The sequence below is a fragment of the Equus quagga genome, chromosome 14 (genome assembly GCF_021613505.1).
Source record: "Equus quagga isolate Etosha38 chromosome 14, UCLA_HA_Equagga_1.0, whole genome shotgun sequence".
Lineage (NCBI taxonomy): Eukaryota > Metazoa > Chordata > Mammalia > Perissodactyla > Equidae > Equus > Equus quagga.
Window position 1 is genome coordinate 38,910,640 of NC_060280.1, and position 14,041 is coordinate 38,924,680.

General features: G+C 34.3%; 1 protein-coding gene across 10 annotated transcripts in view; it reads right to left on the reverse strand.

Moving 5' to 3' along the window:
• The window catches only part of PICALM (phosphatidylinositol binding clathrin assembly protein), a 105,887-nt gene that overhangs the window by 59,233 nt on the left and 32,613 nt on the right, over positions 1–14,041 (reverse strand). For all 10 annotated transcript variants that reach the window (XM_046637518.1, XM_046637515.1, XM_046637514.1 and 7 more), the window contains exons 2-4: positions 10,561–10,703; positions 6,922–6,997; positions 3,411–3,513 (exon numbers count right to left, since the gene is read on the reverse strand). In XM_046637518.1, the coding sequence (XP_046493474.1) occupies positions 3,411–3,513; positions 6,922–6,997; positions 10,561–10,680 (299 nt within the window). In that variant the 5' untranslated portion in view covers positions 10,681–10,703. The remainder of the gene's footprint in view (positions 1–3,410; positions 3,514–6,921; positions 6,998–10,560; positions 10,704–14,041) is intronic.

The window sequence follows — 14,041 nt, forward strand, 5'->3', positions numbered from 1 at the left end:
AAAAGCAGTCTTCAAATAATGTGATCCAACTTCTATGTAATTTTCTATATGCCTTCATCTACATATCTATTTCTGTTTACACACAGAAAAGACATTAGATACATCAAAACGTTAACATTTCCTACAAGTTAGGTTGCTATGCTGTCTGAATTATTTTTAAGTTTATTACTTTTATAAACATAAAAAATGATTTCCCTAATAAATAAAACTTTACTATTTACTACACAGGTCTCCCTCCAAACAAAACAGTCTACTGAGGTTTCTGCATTCATATAATAAATTTTAATTGCCATCAGGCCCTCAGCTTACACCCTATGTCCTACATTTTTTCTTTCTTATTTATATAATTGGATACATACATATGCACCTTATGTTTACAACGTCAATTTTTTGCTTCTTCTTGGTTCCACTCAATTACTCCTTGATTTGCTTTCCTTTTCCTCAGCATTAAATAAGAGTAATTTCCTTTAAATCAATACTAATTATATTGTGCATAATCAAGGACTATTCTCATCCAAATAATAAAGTTTGCTCTATTAAATATAGAAATGCAGCAACACTCATCAATCTCAAACTTGGCCCTTCAGATTAGGGGGGGGAAAAAAAATCAATATTTTTAAAGTCTATCAATCTGATATCTAGAAATATCTCGAAGATCAGTTTTACTGAACATACTTTACAGTGAAGAATTAATATAAGCCCAACTAGAAAATGGTTTATTCGACAGGATACTGAAGTTAAGAATGAGACTTCTAAGATGAACTCCTCTACTGTAATCTTCTACAAAGTAGCCAAATATATGAAACAAAATCTGTGGAATTTAGTTCTGCTAAGTTCAAAACTAATCACTTCCTGATTAATTTGGAATAGCGACAGAGAAAATTTTAAGTTCAGCTTTAAAATTTCTTGAATAACTGAGAGGTTACACTTCTACATTTGTATTAAATTTTCCTTTTCAGTCTAGTAATTTAACATTTCAAGCGAACAATTTACAAGAACATATTAATTGCTTAGATCTTTGGGATCTTTGAGCAGCAGGGAAACTCAGAAAGACATTCACCAGAATATTTCTGCAGAAGCTACATTCCTCTCAGGGCAGGTCTTTATAGCTACAAGGGTCATCAATGCCCCTTAAGAATATCTTTAGTGGCTTTTTCCTGAGGTCTCATCATATATCCTAAGAAAAATCCATATACCAGGCTTTATCAGATATAGAAGTACTGACTGTATCATTCATGTGATTAGTTCTTGTGCCAAGAAGACTGTTACAGTCATGAGTTGCATAAGGACGTTTCAGCCAATGACAGACTCCATATACGACAGTGGTCGCACAAGATTAGTACCATACAGCTTAGATATGTAGCAGATTATACCGTCCATGTTTGTGTAAGTGTAAGAACTCTATGATGTTCACATAATGACAAAATAGCCAAACGATGCCTTTCTCCTAACATATCCTTGTGGTTAAGTGATGCGTGACTGCCTTCAGGGCATAGCAAAAAATAAATTCATCTTCTGCATCAAACATTAAAAAGAACCTTAAACACGAGACAGCCACTGAAAGAAATTAAAGATGATTAACAGAAAGACACTCCATGTTTATGGATTGGAAACAGTGTATTAATATTGCAATGCTCCCCAAACTGATCTACAGACTCAATGCAATCCCTATCAAAATCCCAGTTGCCTTTTCTGCAGAAATTGATAAGCTCATCCTAAAATTCTTATGGAAATACAAGGGACCTAGAATAGCCAAAACAATCTTGAAAAATAAGAGAGTTGGAGAACTCACACTTCTCAGTTTCAAAACTTACTATAATGCAACGGTAATCAAGACAGTGTGGTACTAGCACGAGGACAGACATAGATTAACAGAACAGAATTGGGAGTCCAGAAATAAGCCTTTAAACTTATGGTCAATTTATTTTCAACCAAGTGCCATGACCATTCACTCAGAAAAGAAGAGTCTTTTCAACAAATGGTGCTGGGACAACCAGATATTCACATACAAAACAATGAATTTGGACCCATACCTCATAACATATACGAAAATTAATTAAAAATGGATCAAAAACCTAAATGTAAGAGCTAAAACTACAAATCTCTTAGAAAAAATGTAGGAGCAAATCTTTTTGACCTTGGATTAAGTAATGTTTTCTCAAACATGATGCCAAAAGTGCAAGCAACTAAAGAAAAAAAAACATCAAAATTAAAAACTTTCGTTCTTCAAAGGATATCATCAAGCAAGTACAAAGAGAAGCCACAGGAGGAGAGAAAATATTTGCAAATCACTTGTATGATGAGGGACTGGTGTCTTAAATACATAAAAAAATCTCTTGCAACTCAACAATAAAAAGACAACCGAATTAAAAAACAAGCAAAGGATTTGAACAGACATTCTTTCAAAGAAAATATACAAATGGTCAATTAGCACATAAAAAGACACTCAATATTATTCACCATATGGGAAATGAAAACCAAAACCATAATGATAAACCATTTCATACCTACTAGTATGGCTATAATTAAAAAAAACCAGAAAGTAATAAGTATTGACAAGAAAGTGAAGGAACTGGGAATCCATATACCTTGCTGGTGAGAATGTAAAATGGTTCAACTGCTTTGAAAAATGGTTTGGCAGTTCCTCAAAAAGCTAAACATTAAGAGTTCCATATGGCTCAGCAATTCTACTCCTAGGTTTGTACCCAAGAGAAAAGATAATCGACACAAAAACTTGTACACAAATGTTCATTGCAGGATTATTCCTAACAGCCAAAATTAGAAACCACTCAAATGTCCATCAACTGATAAATAAACAAAATGTAGTATGATTCATACAACAGAATATTATTCAGCCATAAAAAGAAATGAAGTACTGATAAATGCTACAACAAGAATGCTACAACTTGAATACATTATGCTAAGTGAAAGAAGCCAGACACAAAAGGGCACATACTGTATCATTTCATTTATATGAAATGTCCAGAATAGGCAAATCCATAGAGACAGAAAGCAGATTTGTGGTTGCCAGGGTCTGGTGGAAAAGGGAAATGCGAAGTGATTGCTAATAAATTTGGGGTTTCTTTCTGGACTAACGAAATGTTTTAGAATGAGATAGTAGTGATGTTGCACAACTCTGTAAATATACTAAAACCACTTAACTGTATACTTTAAAACGGTTAATTTTATGTTGTGTGAACTCCATCTCAATAAAGCTGTTATAAAATCTTTAAAAACTTTAAAACATCCTAGTGCAAAAAGTATCTGATGTACTTCTTCAAAGAAAAATGAAGTTTGTCTTTTAAAACTGGCCTAAAATTCCATAAATCATAATCTAATAACTTCTATAGTTTACATTTTAAAATACGGAATTCCATTAGATGTCAAGAAAAAAAAAAAGCTTAACTCACCCTCTTTTCACTTTTGTGAAATCAAATGCAACTTGTCTGTATGAAACTGCTTTTTCATTTAGATATCTACTATACCGCCTAATAAATGTAGACATGTCATATCCTGCAAGAAAAGAAATAGAAAAAGTTTTCACAAACTATTAAAATCCCAATTTGCTTGGAAAACCAACTTATTCCATCCAATGGCCATAACGTCTTGATATCCCAACTGAATTTAGTGATATAAATTAAATGACTAATGAATAATATCACATTAAAATCTCTAAGACTTCACATTTTTAAGTCACATATGTCATATGTGGCTTTGAAAAACCTTCTCCCTTAGAATTTCACCTAAATTAATAATTATGTATTACTCCTCATCCACATTCCTATCTTTTATTTATCAGGAACTTGGAAAATATCCTCTCTTATACTACTTAATAATCTCACAACTCAAATTTAACACCCCGTGGAACCACAACCCCACACCTCAAATCATTAAGCAAATTTATCATTTTCATACTTATGAAATCTTTAGTTGTATATTATATAGAACAACCACAACTTATGTATGCCAACCTTAAAAAAAGTAGAGAAAACTATTTCATGGTACAATGAAAGGAAGGGCAATATATAAGTTTAAGGCATAACAAAAAACAATTATATGTATGTCTTCAATAAAACTTTCTAAATGAATACCTAAATCATTCTAAGGTTTTGTTTTATCACAATCATGAGACTGGAAAACGTCAGTGACATAAAATCTAATCAATGTTATAAAACAAAAAAAAATTTGTATTGTAGTTATTGCCTGGCTCAAGGAAGTCTATAAATTTTTGCCTCTCATTGAAAAGCAGGTCCATTTTATATTGGCTCATCTTTTCTAACACATTTAACTTCACTTGATGATCTCTGCTAATTTAAAAAGATAACAGTAAAACAACCAAAAAAAAAAAAGTAAAGTGACAGGATTTAACATCACCACCAATTCATTTATTTAGCAAATATTTCTTGAGTGCCTGCTAAATGCCACTGGAGAAAAATCAGTGAACAAAGTGGAAAAAAAAATCACTGCCCTCATATATTCTCATAGCTACTAGTGGATTTCATAAGGTATTACATACTCCCATTCCTCAGCTCTTTAATTCATATAGTTCCTTCTAATCCACTCTACTCCACCCTCTCTGATGGAGGAAATCTCTCTCATCCTTCAAGGCTCAATCTCTGAAACTCTCCCTGAACTCTTGTGCTTCCATATTATTCTTACTCCAAGTACAGCTCATAGCTGTTATATACAACGTCCATCTAACTCACTAGACTAGAAACTTATTTATATTTATATACATCTACTATAATGCCCAGTATATAATTAATAAAATCTATGAGACTCTATCCAACAAAACACATCAGCAATGAAAATTACTTCTCAAAAACACCATGGAATTATATGCTTTTAATTACTGTTTCAGGCTTATCTTTATATTCTCTTTATAATATGAGCTTTAAATAAAAGGCCTAAAAACTGTTCTCTACATAAATGGAATGAAAAGTCTTAAAACCTTATTATTAGAAGTTCTTAACAAAGTAGAAAATGAGTAGCTAATAAGACAATAAAACTCAGATATATGCATATATTCTGTTCTGGACTAGTGGTTTGCATATTGTTTCCACAGATTCTTAGTTCAAATGAACTGAATAAGGGGGGAACAGAAATAAAAAGATGAGCAGGCAATTCCTTCCATGCCCTGCAAACAAAGCAGCTTCAGTTTTATCTGTTATATACATCTAGCTTCTAGCTTTTATTTGAAAAAAGGATTCCACGGTTTAATTTTCTTGTCTTAAATACTTAGAACACTGTATCTCTCATTAAAGTAAGATCAATCCTGTAACATTTGGTTCTATGTATAGATTACTGGTCTTCCAAAATCTCTGGAAGATAGGGAATTCAATTCATTCTAATTAATACTTCCATCCACCAAAAGCAAACAAGTACTGAACTGGACAGTCCCTAACCCAAACACAGCTAATCACTAAATTCCATTGATTTTATCTCCACAAGAGCCATAATTCAGGCCCTCCTTAACTCTCCACTAGATGACCAGAAAAAGCCCAGAACAGTTTCAACGTCCTTAAGACTTTATCCACTCTAATCCAACCTGCACTGAGCTATGACGCTTTCTTTATAACACACACTCCCTCTCCCCTCCTCCTTCAACTCAAAAAACTTTGATGGCTTTTCAGTGCATTATAAAATCCCAACTCTATCAAAATCTTCTGTGCCTGATTTTGGCCCCAAACAGCTTCTTGAGGGCTATCTGACACTACCTGTTCTCCAATACATCATCCATACATTCTATCTGCACTCATTCGCTCTATAAATCTTAAATACCCCATGTTCTTTCACATCCATGAACCTGTGTACCTGTGCTTAAGCCAACTCATGTTCTCATCCATCTTTTAAAGCCTAGCACAAATCTCACCTTCTCTAAAGACATTTCGCAGACTGAGCCTTACTGTTGAATATTCCCAAGTCATTTGGTACGTCCTTTATAAAGTTGTTCCTAGAGCTGACATTCTGTAATGCTAACGATCTAGTTCTGGAACTAAGTACAACAGATTCCATTAAGATAGAATATGCTTGGAGGACTACAACAGTAGATTATGGCAATTTTAAGTTACCAAATTAAAAGTAAAATAAATAGGGGGCTGGCCCCGTGGCCGAGTGGTTAAGTTCCCGTGCTCCGCTGCAGGCGGCCCAGTGTTTCATTGGTTTGAATCCTGGGCGCGGACATGGCACTGCTCATCAAACCACGCTGAGGCGGCATCCCACATGCCACAACTAGAAGGACCCACAATGAGGAATATACAACTATGTACCGGGGGGCTTTGGGGAGAAAAAGGAAAAATAAAATCTTTAAAAAAAAAAAAAGTAAAATAAATAAAATAACAGGTGTGAGTATCAATAAGCAATTCATCTAATTAACACACTGTACTTACCTTTGCTACTAAAATGAATTATATTCCCAACTACATTTCTTGGAATAAAAGATAAAAAATAATAATAATAATAACAATGAAAGAGGATACTTAAATAGCGTTTCCTGTGTGCCAGGCATTGTTCTAAGTATTTACATTTATTAACTAGGTTAAGCCTCATGACAACCTTATAAGAATGGTGCTATCATTATTCTTGATTTTACAGATGCAGAGGTGAACGTGAAGAGCTGGAGGTGAAGAAAGTTGCTCAATTTCATGCACCTGGTAAGTGGTAGAGCTGGGATTCAAACCCAGGCAGTCCAATTCTATCCATGTTCTCAAACCACTACCCTATACCGCTTCTCAAAGAGCTTTGGGTGTCAAATAATTAAGTCAATCATAATCTTCACATTAAAAGACAGTTTTTCTTCCCTAAAACCTTCACTAAAATACAAGCTTCTACAGCACATGTTCTAAAAGACAGAGTTCAACTCTGCAGTAATTATCATATGGGGTCACTCTTGATTTTCTATAATGAATAAGTTGTCTTTACCTTGCAATCCACTTTTATCCAAAAAATTGCTTAAGTTAAACAACGTGTTTCTTGAAGCCAAATACTGAATAAAACGCTGGAAAACAAACAAACAAATAATTACATCAAGGTACTGCCATCTAACAAACTCTGATTTGAGAATTAGGAGGAAAACTTGCATTTAACACATTCCACTAAGCTTATCTATTTAAATTTCTCATCCTCAGTCGTCCTATTAACTAGTTACCAAACCTAAAAACATATGACATTTTTTTCACTAGCCTCATACAAGAATGTATTAAAGCCTAATGTCCACATCTATGTTATTAAAGTCAAAATAAAACCAAACAGGGGGCTGGCCCATGGGGGAGTGGTTAAGTCCAGCACACTTGGCTTCAGCGGCCTGGGGTTCACAGGTTTGGATCCTGGGTGTGGACCTACACCACTCATCAAGGCATGCTAAGGTGGCAACCTACACACAAAATAGATGAAGGCTGGCATAGATGTTGGCTCAAGGCTAACCTTCCTCAAGCAAAAAAGAGGAAGATTGGTAACAGACATTAGCTCAGAGTGAATCTTCCTCACCAAAAAAATAAATCAATAAATAAAAAATAAAAGGAAATAGGCACTTTTAAACTGGAACTTGTAATTCTGCCTTTATTGCAGCATATTTGGGCTGCAGCTACTTAGGCGGCATCTTTAAATAGTTACCTGGTGACCCAAATTTTCATGACTTTATTTTTTTTTTAAAACAAAATACTTGTAATCATACAAGAGAACGCTAGTATAGACATCCTCTTACCCACTGTCTGGATTAAACATATTACCATATTCACTTTAGATCTTCTTATAGAATCAAAATATTACAGACTCTATTGAAGACACACATCTTAAATCCCATGCCCCCCCCCCCCACAGGCACTTACTTTTCTGAAGTAAGTATATATCACTCTCAAACTCGTTTTTACAATTTTACTACATATATAAGTATCTTAAAACTGTACATAATTTTGTTTTCTATTTTAAATTTACAGAAATATCACAGTGCACTTCTTTGCCAACATACTTAATTTTTTTCCCCAAGAATTATCAACTTAATTTATGTACATCTACTTCATTCATTTTAAATGATATTCTAGTATTTCAATGAACTACTATATCATTATGTATCCATTTCTTTATGGATATTTAAGTTCTTTCCAATTTCACTATTATTAACAATGTTTCATTGACATCTGTGTACGTAGTCTCCATGTGCAATCATACAAGAGTTTGTCATGATATATACTTAAGGTTGAATTGCTGAGTCAGCATGTATGTAAAAGTTCATCTTCTCAAAATACTGTCAAAATGCTCTCCAAAGTGCTTACCATAGAACACTACCTTCACTTCCCTTTACATGCAACCACTAAAACAGATCGTTAAAGAAACTCCCTTTAATTTCACCACTGCTTAGAATTTTTTTAAATGTATGCACAGGTTACTATCAATTAGGAAGTACACCATTAATACCCTGACTCAATCTTGTTCATCTGAGATCACACCTCACTAACAAACCAGGATTTTGAAAAACAATTTGTAAATCAAAGACTCATTTTTCATCATTTATCCTATAGAAAAACCTGTTTCAAAAAAAGTGTTAAAATATCTAAGACAACATTAGACTCTATGATTTTCATTAAGCTTGGATAATTCTTTGTTGTGGGGCCTGTCCTGTGCATTATAAGATATTTAGAAGCATCCCTGCTTCTAGGCACCAGTAGCATCCCCTCCAGTTGTGACAAATGTCCCCTTAGGGGAAGGGGATCAGTCTCCTCCCTTGCCTCTTTGAAAACCACTGTTCTATGGTATTCCCATCACCACAGCAGAGTGAAATCCTAGGCATACTCTCTCACAGACTAATAACACCTGCCAATGTGAAAACCTGAGGGTTGCAGAAACTAGCACAAAAAATGAGCAGAGTGTCAGATTTATCTTAGCTGCTTAAGGAAAATTAAACATGAGTTTATCTAAAAACCACACTGAAATGCTATGTTTTTCCTTCTGTCAGTCAAGAGTAAGGAATGACAGTCAACTTTGTGTTTCTTTGCTTTTATCAAGGTTTTGCTTCCAGTATTATCACCTTATTTACAACTTCTGAAAGCTAGCACTGATAGTTTGCCTCTTTATCTAGCACTGTAGGTTGGTTATATTTGTGGCTTTTTCTTTTTAAAGAATAAACCACATTAAATTTTAATAAAGGTGAAAAATACATATAAGCCTGAAATTCTTTCGAATGAATGATGATGATCTTAAGTAAACACAGTCCTGATAAAAGTAGAAACTATTATCCTAGTTAAGATCAAAATGCTTCAAGTTACACTGAAGCTAGCATATCCAAACATTTGTAATGACTGTACACTGGTTACAATGAATTAGAAAGTAACTGAGTAACATGTAACATTATGTCCTAAAGTAATCTGATTTCAGATAATACTTCTGGAAATAATCTTTGAAACTTACAAACTATAAATAAAATCATCAATGTGGTGCTCTAACAGTGAATAATCAGAAAACTAAACTTCCAGCAAGGGGAACAGCTAAGAAAATAAATATAAAGAATACAGAACATGGAAATGCTTATGGTGTGACATTATATTAAAAAACTAAATATAATATTTTATCCGGATTATGATTATAGCTATAAAAAATACTTTTGGACAAGGACTAGACGGGAACACCAAAATGTGCAAACAGATCTGTTACAATGATAAAGTTGTGGTTAAATTCCTGTTTTAATTCTGAACTTTAATGACACTCTACTGGTATCTGTCAAAGATGACAACAGAGTCTCATGACTGAAAAACCCAAAATAATGAGTAAAGTGATGGATGTCAGAAAGTCATTATGCTCAGCAGTCTAATACCAATGACTAAAGTCCCTCCCCATTTCTATAAGAGCTATCTCCCAGCAACCAGTGGGCAGCATTTTTCTAAGGCATACACCAATGTAGATTCACCTAGTTTCCATTCAAATGTTCTTTTAACATAATTTTACAAGTAAGTATACTGGGCTGAGGAAATCATATAAGGTGAGAACTCAAATATTAGTTGCTAGTCTATCATGGAAAACAAGATGATTCCCTCTAAACATTAAACTGCAAAAGCTTACACGTCTTATTTGTTCCCCTTTTGGGCAACGAAGACTTCAGACACACCTCTCTGCTGAAGAAGGTATTCTTCAATCGGTCCCTCTCAGCAAAATGCCATCTTAGTCCTCAATATCACAGCCTTGAACTAGGCAAAGTGCTTCCACAGTCAACTATATGAGATCAGACAGAAATCTGATTGGGCTCTAATAAAAAAAGCAAATGGATATAGACAAACTAGGCCTGCAAAGATCAGTGCTGCTTATAGAACCCACCTCTAGGCATTAATCTTTGCTTCTTGATCCCATTAGTAAAGTCCTCTGTGCAGTGACTCGCTTTCTGATTTCTGGCCTACAAGTCATCTTTCCTCAAACTGCAGGGTCTACAAATATATTTCTGCTTAGGCATCTTGCCCTTTTTACCTATATTAATATATTCAGTTGTTGAAGCCATTCCTGAGGTTTCAGTGGGAGAAGCAAGCTGAATAATCAGTCAACACACCCATATACTTGTTAACCAAACATTCTGCTTACCTCATTTCCATACACCATCAAATGATGAGTTGTAATGAGAGATTTGAAGACCACCACCCAACTACTGTTAGTAGTTCTTTCAAATAAACTGTCTGCCAACTGTGGGATGTTCACATTCATTTCATTTGTGCACTGAATCAAGTCTGCAATAGGAAAAGAAAAGTATTAGTTTACTCTCTGGCTTTAATTTGTTGTTAATGCCAGATTTGCATACAACAGGGAAAAGATCTAACAGAGTACGGCTACAATAGATACTTTTGGAGAAGTTAAAAATTTCTCATGAGAACAATTGAGACCACTATGATCTACCTGAAAGGTAAACAGAGTATTGATTAGGATCACATAAATGATCAAAAATACCAAAAAGCAAATCAAACTCCCTCACGAAGTAATTCACCCTCAAGTATTTTATTTATCTCAAAAGAAATTGTTTCAAGGTACTGAGGAACTTTTCAGTTCTCTTACTATCCATAAACTTTCAGAGTTGCAATATCAGTATTATTCATCCCTATCTTTTAAACAAACTTCGAAAAGAAAATCATACATATGGAAGCATGAACAAACTGAAGGTCAAACTTCTTTTATTAACATCCTCCCTAGAATGCTGTGTTTGTACTAACTGCAAGACAACAAAGCAGATACGTGGTTCGTGAGTGCGTAGGATCTCAGTTTGTTAATATAAAATAATTCTCATGCTTCTCTCCCTTCAGTTCTGAGTTAGCTCAGATATGAATTGATATCAACTAGCTAACACTGACAAACAAAACTGAAAATGAAGTTCTTATTCCATGAATTTCCAAATAAGAAATGATTCAAGAACTCTACTCAATATTACTCTGAAAACAGTTAAAACAATGTAAGTTTCAATTTTATATTTCAAACTGGAAAGCATTACTATAAAACAGTGTAATATACAATTGTTTCAGCACCAAAACTGAAAAAAAAGCTCTTAATAGATCTCAGACTTTCACCTCCAATCTATTTAAGAGATATTACTGGCAAATTCAATGAAGAAAATACAAAATATGATCCGATTTAGAGAATTAATAGAGAGGAAGATCAAGAAATTAGTTTTTTTAAAGCATGTAAAACAAAATGTATAAATATCCCAGTTACAACTACCACAAAGGGAAAAAAAATTAAAGTTATTCATGACTCACTAGCAGTTTGTTGACTTTCAATCTTCAGTGCATAATGATTACATGTGAATTCAAGTGACCTAACTTTGGCCTTGATTGCTAGCAAGAAACATCAATGTAACTATGACCACTTATCTGCTTACCATCTTTCAAAAATATCTATTAGGTCCAATCATTATACAAAGTAACATTTGATAAGCAAGGGCATTTTAGATAAGCAGTCACCCTGGCCAACAATGCTTAAAGAACAAAGCACAAACAGTTGGACAGAGCCCATGGAACAGGAGAATGACACAAGACTTTCACAATTCAGACTACTTGCAACAAAAATTAAATAGTACATTCAACTTGGGTATGATTCAATTTCTGATAGTAAAAAATAGAATTTGATCTCTGCCTTCTCTGAATCTTCTTGAATAGTACACTTTCTACCTATCCTATGGCACTGAATATATTGTATTTGCCTTATTCCCAAAGCTAAGCTTTCTCTGCCTCTCAAAATAAAATCTAGTGAGGGCAAGGCCTATCTATGTTTTGCTCATTTTACATCCTTTAAAACTTCAAGCACAGTGGTCAACCTCTGAACTTAATTATAAATGGAAGTTATAGTCCTAGCTTCTTTTTTCTTACTCTATTTATCTTTATACATCTATGTTTTTCTATTTCCTTCCAGAAACTGTCTTGATAAACTATTCAGTTCTTAAATGTAATAGTTACTTCCTCACAGTTATCAATAATCATTTCACTTTTCAGAATCTTACTTTTTTCGTTTTCAAAATTGAACCTGTCACAAAACTTCTCGCTATGATATTGCCCCAAAGGTGCTCCTTTATGTGTGTGTGTTTATATACACGACCTAGAGCCAATCAGTAACCAAGTCTCCTAAACCTCCAGCAATTCCACCTTCTCTCCATTCCACTATCACTGTCAAAGCTAGAGTTCAGGTCCTATTTATTTCTTAACCAGGGGATAACCATTTCTGGGAGCACTTGGAAATTGGGGAGGGAGATTATCAGGCTCTCAGAAGGGTTTTACTGGCATTTAATGTTAAGGATGAGTAACGGTCCTGCAATGCACAATTGCAATGCACAATCAGCACTCCACAGTTAAAAACTGCCCCACCCAAAATTGTCCCCACTAAGAAATGCTGGACTGACTGGCCTCTTCACTTCTAACACCTCATTTGAGGTCTCTTGCCCATTCTTCAAAAGGAATGAAGTTTTCCCTTCACAAACTAAGGTACCCTCCACACAATCACTAAAGCTGACACATAATTCTAAATTCCAGAATTATTCTACACTGTAATTATTTACTTCCAAATCATTCTCTTCTACTGGACTGAGAGACCTTAAAAGGAGTCTGCAAACATTTTTGTTAGCAATTTGCACACTCTTCATCGCGGAGGTAAGTAAATTGCTAGATTTGTCAGAAACTCAGATCTTAAATGAAGCCAAAGGTATAGATGTCAGTTTCACCAACTATAGTATTTTATATATAATATTAGAATAGGTACATTCTATCCATGCCATATTCCCTTTGTGATCAGCTCTCCCCTCTGCATCCCATTGCTTCAGTTATACTGACACCTCCTTTGCAATGCCTCTCACAAGTAAGTACTCATACCTCAGGTGCTCAGCACTTGCTGTTCCCTCTGCCTAGAATACTCTTCTAGAATCTACACTCCTTGCTCCCCTGCTTTATTCCCATAGATCTTTGCTTAAATGTCACCTTATCAGATGAACGTCTCTGAGTGTTCATAAAAATTAACAAAGGCTTAAGGCACTCCTCTACCTCCAAACCCTCACTACCCTTACTCTGCTTTATTTCTCTCCAAAACACTTATCATCACCTAACACCTTATTTGTTTAACGTCTTTCTCTCCCAATTAAAACATAAGTTCCATGTGGGCAGGGCTCTGTTTTGTACCCTGCTATATCCCCAAAGGCCTAGAATAGTGCCTCGCATACAGTGGTCACTCATACTTTTTGAATAAATAAATTTATTTTAGTATGCATATGCACAGTCTTAACATGACTTTTTAAAAAGCATCCAAAAGAGTGTTTTTTACATAGACCAAATAACAATCCATAAGTATTTGCAAAACTTGCTATTCCCAAAAGGTTGAAATACAAATCAGACCCCATTACATGTGAAAATTCTCAAATTTAAACTTAAAAGGGATCTTTTATAGTGCTTGTCTATTGTAATGTTTATGAAAACTCTAGCATGCTTTAGAAATGATCAAATAAAAACTGAAGGATAACTCCAGAGGCTAAAATATAACACTGTACATATAATAGGTAAAATGAAATAAGAATTCATGCTGAGATCATGAATCCAGA